General features: G+C 27.0%; 1 protein-coding gene across 1 annotated transcript; it reads left to right on the top strand.

Moving 5' to 3' along the window:
- Window positions 1-3,166: 3,166 nt before the first annotated feature.
- Window positions 3,167-5,225, top strand: LOC107458649 (uncharacterized). Its single transcript, XM_016076875.3, has 2 exons — window positions 3,167-3,488; window positions 4,386-5,225. The coding sequence occupies exons 1-2, from the start codon at window positions 3,303-3,305 to the stop codon at window positions 4,989-4,991; spliced, it is 792 nt and encodes a 263-aa protein (XP_015932361.1). The 5' UTR covers window positions 3,167-3,302; the 3' UTR covers window positions 4,992-5,225.
- The last annotated feature ends 7,268 nt before the right edge of the window (window positions 5,226-12,493 follow it).

Raw genomic sequence — 12,493 nt, 5'->3', positions numbered from 1 at the left:
AAAAGGACATTGTAAGGAAGATAAATTGCATAAAAGGAAAGTTGCATGAAATTCAAATGAAAAGTAAAGATATGGAAGGAAGAAAAAGACTCTTGATTGACTCAGAAAGTCACTGGGGATGTAAGTGAGTGTGAGTGCTTTCTTCGAAAAGATTCCAACATTTGTTTCTTCCATCTTTCACGTATTTATGGAAGTCTTCGACCAATCAAATTCAAATATAACTTTCACGTGCGTCAATCCTTGAATAACCGTTCCTGCTCTCTTTGAGTGCCATCTGTAACTGCCATTAACCATCTTCACTTATTAATTTTTTCACTCCTTCGATTGCTTCACACTTTCGATGAGTCCTAATCGATCAGAATCCTCTTCTTCATCGATTGACCATCTTCAAGGAATCCAATAAAGTTATTTTTCACTTTATAACTTGTTTGTCTTTTTCGACTAACAAATTGCGCTGCTGACCTCTTTTTCGACATTGTTGACATTCGTTGAGTCTGCCTCTTTGATTTTCACACTTAAGTCAACCGACTAATAGAGATTACATATGGAACACCTAATTGACTCTAATCAAAAGTTAAGTGAACATGTATTTAAAGATTGATCGAAATATTATTTTGGCACTTGACAATGATCGAAGTCTAAACTTATCGAACATTGACTTATCAAAGAATTCAATAACATCTTGATCGAAAATATTATTTTTCGATATAACACCTACAAACTATAAATAAATAGTGGAAGGTTTAGAAATTTAAAATTAGACACATACCATTGCTAAATCCAACCAAATACATTTATGTTGCATATTTATATATATTGAATATTGGATACTACATTATATATAAAAATCCTCATATCTAGATCTCTCTTCTCACTAAGTCTCACGTCTAATAACATTGATGAATGACCAACGCATCCAAAATAGCAATTACAATCATTACATAAGAAAAAAGGCATACCTCCAAATCCTAAAATAAACAAATGATGGTATGAAACAGTTCCTTACTTAAAAAATCCCATAAACAAGGATCGATCTTCCAGAATATAAATCTCTCTAAAATGGTAAAATACTGTAATTTTTTGTGTTTCGTCAATCGTCAAGCTATATTCTTTTTAATTATTTTCAAATCCTTTGAAATTTTGTAAACCTTCTTTTCCTTGTATGTTTAAACATTTTGAAATTCTATAAAGTATTTTTTGTATTATTCAAGTAAAGTCAGTTTTTATTTTATTTTATTCCATTTTTATTATTGCAAAAATTATTTTTTTCATTGCTGACAAAATAAAAATTTTGATGCACTAAACCTAATACTCGCAAAACGAGTAAGTTTTGTTCCTAGATCTTAATTTTTAAACCACTATAATTATTTGCAAATGTTCAAAGTCATCTTTGTGTTTGATCCTTAAATAATTTGCATAATATGTTTTCAAAAAATGTGCATATTAAAAGTTATTCAGTATTCACTGTATTAATTATTATGTATTTATTATAAAACTATGTATTTTTATTTATTTTAATATATATTATATATATGACTGATTTATTGACTAAACTTGAATGTATACGTGGAATGATTCATATGTTTTTACCCCGAATAAAAAATAGTAAATCATATATGATTTCCATTCCAAGGTAAAATTTCATTTGGTCTAAAATTTGGTGAGAATTTAACAAGAAGCAAGAAAAAAGAAACTGCAACAAGTGGACCAAACAATTTGGTGGAGCCTTAAGCCCAACTTTGGCTTTCAAGATCTGGTACGTGTCAAAACTGTATTCTACCAAAATTTAATGAGGGGGTTTGATAATACAAATCTAACGTTATGCACCCACAGGGTCCAATGTTCATTAATGAGGTTGAAACCTTTGAAAGTTAAAAGATCGAAAACAAAGATAAAATAAATTTTCAATTTTTCAGAATAAATACAAAACTATAATGCCATTATTATGACCATTCTTTAATTAATTCTTGTGATAATTATGCAACCCAAAATTGAAAGAAGATAAGTGAATGGTTTAAATTAAAAATTACCCAATTAAGGTACCAAAATTTGTCTACTCACTATTCCCTGCATTAAATGCACGCATTTACTTACATGCCACCCTCTTTCTTGAATTCTCTTCCCACTCCTCCACTACTACACCCTCTCATTAATTAATACCCCCAATAAATGAAACAATTAATCAAAATTAATGAAATTTATTTAAAATTCAAACTCCCTTATGATAACGAAAACCATTGAAACTCGATTTAATTAAATTAATTTAATAACATATCTTTCAATTTCCTCTTTTCTATGTTTTAATATTTTTTTATTTTACCATGGTACTAAACAAAAGTAATAAATATAAAATATATTATATTATTTTGTACTTTTTATTATATTGTCCAATTAAATTAATTTTAACCTGATGACTCTTATTAATTAATATATATTAATATAAAGGTAAAATCAATAGTAATTTAGTGATGAAGAATTTTGGGTAATACTAATACACATGAAAATAAATTACTATTTAGTATTAAAAAATTACTTTTGATAATATCTTAATACATAATTTTTAATAAAAAAATATATTATTGACTATAACAAAAGTCTCGTAAAAAGATATAAAATTAATAGATTAAATTGTATAAAGTAAATAAATTGGTAAAATACTGAAAAAACCCTACTTTCAGTAAAAATAAAAAATAGAACGGTAAATTATTTTATTAATATTTTATTTTAGAATATTAGTTTTAAAATTAATTATTAATGATAAGATTAATAAGTTTCTTTAGAGTGAAAAACTTTGTAAATTGAAAAATCAAAGTCTAACCGCTCAGTGAATTAAGGAAACAAGACTCAAACATAATATTAATTACAAAATCAACAGTAATTAATTTTTTTTCACTCCGAATTTCTGTAATTATTTTTCCAATGATAATAATCTACCCTTAACATTATCAAACAAAGAGATTCACCGTTTATCTATATAAAACTCTTATATTTTACATATGAATAGTAGTGCATAAAAATCAGTTAGTAATAAATCACTATAAATACAAAGTCTACTAAACACACAATAAAAAAAATGAAAAATAAAAATAATTATGGAGTATTAATACCAACATTAATAATAACGCACAGTCTATCTTTATTGGCATATATAAATCCCTCACAGTCACACACACGAAGGAGGAACATAACACATCGTCATATACATCAAACTCTCTCATCTTTCACTTTCTCTCTCTAGCTTCTCTCTCTATAAAGTAGAATCTCATATACTTGTCCTTGCGATTGTGAGAAAGAGGAGAAAAATGGCAGCAGAGGTAAGCTCGTTGGTAAGGGTGATGGGAGAACAGCATCGGACGGTGGGGAATGAGGCAGAGAAATCAACGGCTCTGATCACACGGGACCTGTTAGGTGGCTCCTCCGTCGAATCACAGGAACTCGACCTCGACTTGCAGGTTCCCACCGGTTGGGAGAAACGCCTTGACCTTCAGGTTCCCTTTTCTCTTCAATTTTCTCTTTTCCGTTCTTTTCCCGGAAAATTTTTTATTCCTTCCTTTTTTCTCTTTGTCTTTTTTTTTTCGTTCTAATTCTCTGTAAAACTTTTGTTTCCTGAGAATTTTGGAAATTCTCTTTGATTTTTAATTTATTGAAATTTTATTTTATTGTTGAATGTAATTTTTATTTTATCAATTTGGAGCGTTATATTTTATTTTATTTTTTTATTATTATTTTCTAAGGCTTTTTTTATTATTTTGTGTTTTGCCGTATGGAATTGATTGAGTGTTTTTTTTTAAACGATTTCTCTTTTTCGTGGCTAATGATTATTAGTGGATTGTATCTGATCAGTGATTGTATTTGTGTATTTTCAACTTTTGGCTTTAAATGTAACAGCAGGCCTATCAATTTTTCGTTCCTTTGTACCTTTGTATTTACTTATTTATTACACATAAATTCCGATTTTAAACCCTTTCAGATTCTCTTCATATTCTAAAATCTTGTTTAGTTTTCTTCTTGATTTCAATCTTATAACGAAAAGTCCATTGACTACCTTCAATTAATTTCCATTGTAACTTACAGTACTAATTAATTGATTGATAATTTCCTTAACTGATTCCACGCGAATTCATCAATGAATTCTTTAATTGAAAGATTTTGCTAGTATGTTCTGAAGTCATTTATTAAGGTTTTAAGAGCAGTAAATTTTTTACAATAAAACGTTGAATAGACACTTAAAAAAAAGGTTAAGAATATAAGTATATAATATAAGTATATATTCTTAATGTTTAATAATCAATAAATTAATTGGATCATATACATATATGTGATGAGTATTTGTATGAGTATTATTAGTTAATATGGATTTTTGTTTTCCTTTTGTGATATTTCAGTCAGGGAAAGTTTATATCCAAAGGTGCAACAACACATTAGGTTCACTACAAGTGAATGAACAAAAGCTAAATCAAGTGAAATCAACAACATTAGGACCAAAACTTCAAGACCTTAATTTCCCATCTTCAACAACACAACCATCGTCCAAAGTTCCTTTGAACCTCTTTGATGACACAAACCTAGACCTAAAACTTGTCTCATCATCTTCAATTTCATTACCCTCAAATAACAACAACAATAATTACCAAAGTGTGTGCACTCTTGACAAAGTGAAATCAGCACTAGAGAGGGCAGAGAAGGAGCCAATACTAAGAAAAAGAACATCATTCTTGAAATCGGTATCATCACCCTCATCGTACTCGTCATCCTCATCCTCAATTCGGGAGATGCAAGAGGAAGAGAGTGATGATAACAAGATGATGATGATGATGATGGGTAATTCATCATCATCATCGACGCTGTCATCACCAATTGCTGCAGGGTGCCCTGGATGCTTGTCTTATGTTTTGATCTTGAAGAACAATCCAAAGTGTCCTAGGTGTAACACTATTGTTCCCATGCCATCAGTTAAGAAACCTAGGATTGACCTTAATATTTCAATTTAAGATTATTATGATTATGATCATAATTTGGGGTATTAATTTATTATTTTATTATATGATTTTTTTCAAGCTTTTGTAAATGTGATGATAGATAAAATTTAGGGTGGTTCTTAAGGATTTTAAGGATAGGATAATTTGTTCAGAGTAATATTATTAGCCCTTTTCTCTTTATATGTATATTGGAAACTTAACGCGATTTCAGTAGCAAAGTTAATAGAAAATTATCCAATTTCTCTCTGTTGTTGTCTCTCTCTCTCTCGTTCTGTCCTGCAGTCTTACTCTTTTTCTCATCAATGCCATTCTTTTAGTAACATACTTTTAATTTTTTTTATAAGGTTAAAATGTAATATTTTCTATAAATTTTGAATTAATACTCACATGTTCGGCTGTGCATTTAAGAATTTATTAATATTTTTATAAGGATAGATACTATCCATGGATTTGCAATTGAGTCATTCTTTTTGGCTAACATATGTGCGCTTGAATGGAAAATATCGTTATATTCGGGTATGTTTATATATATATATATATTTTTTGCAACTATTTCATAAAAATGCCAAAAACATCTTATCAACAATAAGTACTGAAAGTTCTATAAAAAAATATATAAAGTCAAATAAAAAAATAATTCAAAAATTTTTTATGAATAATGAATACTAAAAATTCTATTAAAAAAATATAACAATATACATTAGTAAACATAAAAATTCTTAGCCATCGAAAAAAATTCAAGAAAAACAAATAAAAAATTGATAAGAGATCAAAACATAACAAAGAGTACTAATAATAATATTAAAAACTATATTTGTAAAGATTAGCCATTGAAAAAAAAAATTCAAGAACTCTGATAATTATTTTTTGATATTTTTTATTGTAAATGAGATTAAATGGTAAAATTGGTAGAAAAAAATAAATTCTTTAATTAATTTTTTAAATTATCAATTGAACACAAAAATTAAATACAAAAGCTACTACAATTTGTTGTTTAAGTTGAACGAGAGTTCAAATTGAAAATTATGTTGGCGTTTAGAGGATAAAAAGTTAGCCAAACAAGAAAGTATGACATTTAAAATGATTGAACATGTATTTTTTGTACTTTCAATTCTATACCTTAAATAAAGATAATATTTTTATAATATATAAAAATCAAGTCTTATAACTTATTATCCAATGATCAAAATAAATTTTTTTTGCATGATGATAATTATAAAATTTTTATTAAAGTAGACACCTTATTTTTTTAGTGATAATCAAGTAGGCTAAGTTTTATTTAACTTTCTTAGTTATATGACATTCAATGTTTATATTTTTATTGGTTTTTATTTAGATTTATGGTATTATGAGATATATTAGATTGTGTTTTGTTATGAGTTTAGGATGAGTGACACATTGAAATTTTGAAAAGTTAATAAAAAATAAAAACTAAATTTTATCTTTTATTAATATTTATTGTCTTTTCTAATAACAAGAATATAAAATATACTAATTTAATATTTTTAAATACAATAACTATGTTTATGTTTCATCTGTTCAACATAATTGTGCCTTTATATTTCTATCTCAGTATTTCTGGTTATAAACAACTGCATCCTTATAACATTTATAGTTATAAATCTTAGAATTTGATTTTTTCAGACTTTCAGAAATAAAATCCATGAAAAAGTTGGCTAGGGATATAATAATTTATATTAATTTTCTTATTAGGTTAAATTTGTAAACAAACAATTTTGTGACAAAATTCAAGAAAAATCAAATATGCTCTATCTCTCGTAAAGTCAAATAAAAATTTCGGGCTCTGCTTCTTTCAACTATTCATCAGTACAATTTGAATTTTAATACAAGTCAGAAAAGTGATTGCTTTTAAAAGTTGATTTGTTATTTAAGAAAAGAGGGATACATTATAATAAAAGATATTGATTATAAAAAAAAAAAAACACGGATTAGACATGTGTCTCAAACAATTATATATTCTATATCAATTTCTTTCTTTCGTTGTTTTTGAAATATATTTAACTATGTTAACTTAAGCATATTACACCATTTTTTATTACTTTGTATTTTGTAGATGTGATATTAAGTATTTCTATAAACAAAGGAAATGATTAATATCACATAATATCATGCAATTTCTGTAATTTCCCTATTTTTCTATTCAAATTAGATATAAAATCAATGAAGTATGTGAAATCAAACAATATTTTAAAATGATAATTCTACCATTCAATTTTATTATAAGAATTTAGGTTTAAATTACTAATTAACGATGTCAAATTCTTATAATGTCAATCATTCATGTCAAAAATATTGTATAAAAACTAAAAATCATACACTATGTATTTGTTTATTTATATACTTTGCTTTACACATTTTATAATAACATAATTAACTGTTAAAATAATCAAATTTAACCTAGTAAAATAATTAAACTTATCATAGTAAAATAATTATTTTTGTTCCGCTACATAATCTTTTTTTTTATAAATATTGAACATATATTTTTAAAATTTAAGAATTAACTTTAGTTGATAAGCCACGTGAAATTTGAAATTTCTCAACCACACATCATATGGATACTAATATTCGGTAATTTTATAGAATACTATGACAATTATTTAAAATCAAATTAGGTTGACATTAATAACTAAATTTTATAAATAATATAATCAAATGTGATTTATATTTATACTCAAATTTTATAAATAATATAATTAAATTAGATTAATATTTATAATATAAATACGAATAAAAGAACAACAGTGACTTATTGTGGTTAAATTTTAGTAAATTCATAAAAAAAAGTATTATTCTGTTATAATAATAATTGATTATTCTATTACAAATTATTTAATATTTCACTGTAAGAAATTTGATTGTTTGCGTGATAGATTAATTTATTACAAAAATTATAAATATATACAAATATGTGGTAACTAATTTCTATTATTGATAGAAAATTTTTGAAGAATAAACTCTCGAACCAATCCTTATCTAAACACACACGACTTTAAAAAATAAAAGGACAACATGACCCTCAACTTATTATTTGGACATTACGCAACTCTTCCAGCAACTAGTTCGTCAAGTCCTAACAAAAATTTAATGATAATTTTATTTATAATTTATGGGAATTTGTTTAAAGCGGTCAAAAAGGTTTTTATATATAATAAGATTAACCACCATTACTAACTTATTCCTTTATTTTTAACGTGGTGACTTATACTAAATCAGATTAAATACGATTTTAAATTTTAAGATATAGATTAAAATAATTTTTTAATTTTTTTGTACATACAAAATCGTATCTAAGATTCAATTAAATTTTAAAATCATCATTAGAATTAAAATATCTTTTTTTTTTCACTAAAATACTCAATTTCTATTTTTTTTTATTCATTACAGCAGCATTTTTTTTCTTTTTCTTCTTTTTTGTCAGAATCAACAACAACAATTAAATAGAAATAAAAAAAGAAAAAAACAACAACAATTCATTTTAACTAGCAACAACAATAAAAGAAAAGAAAAGAAGAAAAGAAAAATCATCATTATCTCTCTCAACTCTAAAGAACAACAACAACAAAAAAAAACTTTCAATAGCATTTTTCTCAGCATTTTCATTTTTTTCCCATTTTCTTTCTCTTTATTCAAAATTAAAGGAAATAGATGAAACAGAAGTAGAAGAACAATGAAATCAGAATAAAATCAGAATCAACAACAACAATAGAATCAAAATTAGAATAAATGTAATTAATAAAATCAACAAATCAACAATGTAATTAACCAAAAAAATAGAAGCTGAAAAATTAACACTGAAATTAATAAAATCAACAAATAAGAAGTAGAATTAGAACCCTAGAAAGGAGTAGTGGCGAGGACGTGAAGCAACAGCGGCGAGCGAAAAACAGCAGTAACTCGAGGAACAGCGGCGAGGAACAGTAATTCCCCTTTCTTCTTCTTCTTCTTCCTTACCCGTAGTTCAATTCATGGTAAGTCTTGTATTTCCAAAATTCTTCTTGCAACAACAGTATCTCCCGCTCTAAATCTAGGACATGTGATTGAGCCTCCCTCATCCTTCCATCGACATTGTTCCCAAATTCCATCAATTCCTCTCTCAAAGCAGCGGCGCAGACCCGAAGTAGTGATGAAGATGAGAAGCAATGGCGACATGCGAGGAGCAGTGGCAACATGTGAGGAGCAGCAGTGAGCGGCGAGGAACAGCAGCGATCGGCTAGCTAGCGATGAGGAGTAGCAGAAATGACACTTCCCTCTTCTTCTTCTCCCCTTCCGTGTGGTTCTCCGCCTTTTTGTTTCTCTCTCTCAATCCCAGGACTCTTTTTCTCTTTTTTCTTTTTTTTCTTTTTTTTTTATTTTATAATTTTTTGATTGGAGTAATTTGGTAATCAAATTTAAGATTTAAGTAAAAAGGACGATTTTAAAATCAAATTAAATCTTAGGGATAATTTTATATGCAAAAAAAGATTGAGAACAAAAAAATTTTTCGGCCTATACTTTAGGGACTAAAATCGTACTTAATCATAATCTTTATTAGTATCTTTATTATTGCCACTAAAATTAGCTTAATTAAATTATTTTTTCATTCTTTTTTCTTTGTCTATCACATCTATAACCAATGACTTATTAACGATTTTATAGCATATGCATAGTTTAAAAAATTTGATCGAATCGATCAATTCAATCAAATTAAGCATAATAAGTTAGCAAATAGACCAATCTAGTTCAAAATAAAAATCTATTGTCAAAAAGCTAGTCAAAATCCAAAAAAATTGATAATCGATTGAATCGAATAAGTTTTTTAGTCATTAATTAATTTAAATGATAAATATAAATTTAAAAATATAAATTATAAACATAAATATATTATTATATTATATCAAATTTTACTTCAATTAAATTACGGTTGAACTTTTAAATTTTTAAATTTCTAATTTTACTAATTCGATAATTGATTTGATTTTCAGAATCTTACTTTATATAGGATTTAAAATCTTCACATATTATAAATAAAATTACTACTAAATTAAGTTATGATAGTGCTTGATTAAACATTAAAATTATAGGGATTTATTACCTTTTTTAAGAATGTATTATTCTTTGCGTAAATGAACAGAAATCGAATTGTGTGTTTATTTTACAAAATAGTCAATAACACCTTTTATATAAGAAATAGAAAAGCATCTTACATGACTAATAGTTCTCTTCTTTTTGCAAAGAAGTAAAAACGATAATGGAATTATATACTACATACTAGTTAAAAAACTTTCGGACACCCACAAGTATAGAAAAAGCATTTCTCAAGCAATTCTTTAATTTCCAAGTAAAAATCACTTATTAATATATCAAAAATATTATATATACATAAAAAATTAGTTATTAAATTAGTTATTTTATATTTATATATAAATAAATATAATTTAATTAATTTTTAATATATATTTTATATTAATAACTAATTTTAATAATTAATTTTAATATATACCTAATATAATTGACAACATATATTATAGTCTAAAGGGTAGTACTAGTGTACTACTACATATATAAAAACCGATTAACCTTTCAGTCAAATTTGCTACTAAATACTTATTATGTGACCTTGCATCAATGAATAAATCTGAACTCTGCAGATGAGTTATTGCTATGCAATCAGGTATCCCTTGGTCTTTCTATTTCCCTGTTGCTAAGCTTTACTTCTAAATTTTGGTAGTTGAATTTGAAAGTAACCATTATTAACATTTATTAGAATCCGGTCCATTTATACATTAAAGTGACATCTTAATTACTTTTAATGACATTTAAAACAATATTTATTGTAAACCTTCATAGAGAATGCGCGTCTTTTCGCTTCTGTTTTGGGTCAATTTTTTGAATACGTATATCGATGCGTTGCTTTACATGAGTGGTGCTTTCAATACTCCTCTTGAATTAGAGATTATGAGCCATGCTAATTAACGACTATATTAATTAAACGGCGAATTTTAAGAGAATAATAAAAAGATATTTAACTAGAAAAATCGTTTGGTGCAATTTCCAATTTTTGTTTAAAAAACCTAAAATTTTCTGAAATTTTTAAAAAGAAATTAGAAAAAAAATCAGTGAGTGAAATTTCTAATTTTTTAAAAGTTAAATAAAAAATTAATGGATTAATTTCTAATTAAATAATAAAAATCGTTAGTTACGATTTAGAGAGTAACGTATCAATTCAACCTTATCCTTTTCTCCGAATGACAACGCAACCTTTAACACAAACAAGTTCCATTTTAACTCCACTAATTTTCTTGAGACAATGCGATCTTTCTGTCAGTATCACCATCATCTGTTAATGAAAATCGCTGACGTGTCATTATCCAAGAACTTTCTTTGGAGTAAGTCCCAATTTGTAACCACTTCATCCTTGTAAAACCATTCCTTCGCTCTTTCCTCAATAGAAAAAGAGAAAACAAAAACTAAGATAGCAATCTCATCTGACCCATGTCTCCTAGTGGTTGAATACGCCACTTGAAAGTCCTTAAGATGCTTGATGGGATCTTCAGCAGGCAAGCCATGAAACTTAGGAAGCAATTATATTAAACTAGTTTTCAACTCTAAGATGGAATCCAAGTCAGGATAGCAGACTTGGAGCAGTTGAAGAGTGATACTAGGTGCACCCGCTTCTTTGAGAATAACTCTCCTTGGAGTAGCCATAGTCTTTGTACCTGATTCAGTAGAAGCAACGTCAAAAGAGTAAACAGAGGAATAAAGAGTTCTTTCGGCGAGTGACGCCTCAGAATCACCCTTAGAAAAGGTTGGTGAATCGGCAAGAGACGCTTCACTACCCCCAAAGGCCAATCGATGTTGAGCTTGCCTAATGTGTAATAAAGTTCTTTTAATCTCAGGATCAAATGGGGCTAAATTCAGATCCGGTGATGAATGCGTCATTCAACACAGAAAATGTAGAGTTCATGCAATTATAGTGACAAAAAAGAATACTAAGAAAAAATAACTACTAATTACTACTAATTATAAATCCTAACTAATAACCAAAGACAAAAAAACAATCAAAAAGCAAGTATTAACATATACACATATTCACACCAACCAATAATATGGCACACATATGCAATTTCCGAATAACGGGGCCAAAAACTTGACGGAATATTAATGACGGTCTAAAAAATTCAAAGGTTTTCAAACTCAAATGTCACAAATATAGTCTAAACCGACAAGTAACCCTCAATAAGAGTTTAGAAGAATGTCACAAGAATCAAATCAATTACCGGGAGTAGGATCCCGGGTCGTTTTTCCTAGGACTTGCGATTGAATGCACATCATTGATTAAAAAATTCGAGAGTTTTGAATTGCTTGCGGAAAAAATAAAGCAACTAAAATTCAAAAGCAATTAGCAATTGACAATTAAATGGCAAGAATTAGAAACACCAAACATGTAAATGACTATCTAACATGCATACAACTAAGATGATAGCAATAAAAAGGCATGTAACTAAGAGACA

This window comes from Arachis duranensis, chromosome 7, assembly GCF_000817695.3.
Source record: "Arachis duranensis cultivar V14167 chromosome 7, aradu.V14167.gnm2.J7QH, whole genome shotgun sequence".
NCBI classification, from domain to species: Eukaryota; Viridiplantae; Streptophyta; class Magnoliopsida; order Fabales; family Fabaceae; genus Arachis; species Arachis duranensis.
Note: the sequence above shows the minus strand (reverse complement) of the source record. Positions and strands in the feature narration are given on the sequence as shown.

Bases quoted from the DNA above. Each gene is read 5' to 3' on its own strand.
- LOC107458649 (XM_016076875.3), top strand. From the start codon at position 3,303: ATGGCAGCAGAGGTAAGCTCGTTGGTAAGGGTGATGGGAGAACAGCAT. The intron at 3,489-4,385 runs GTTCCCTTTTCT...GTGATATTTCAG, and splicing joins AGAAACGCCTTGACCTTCAG to TCAGGGAAAGTTTATATCCA.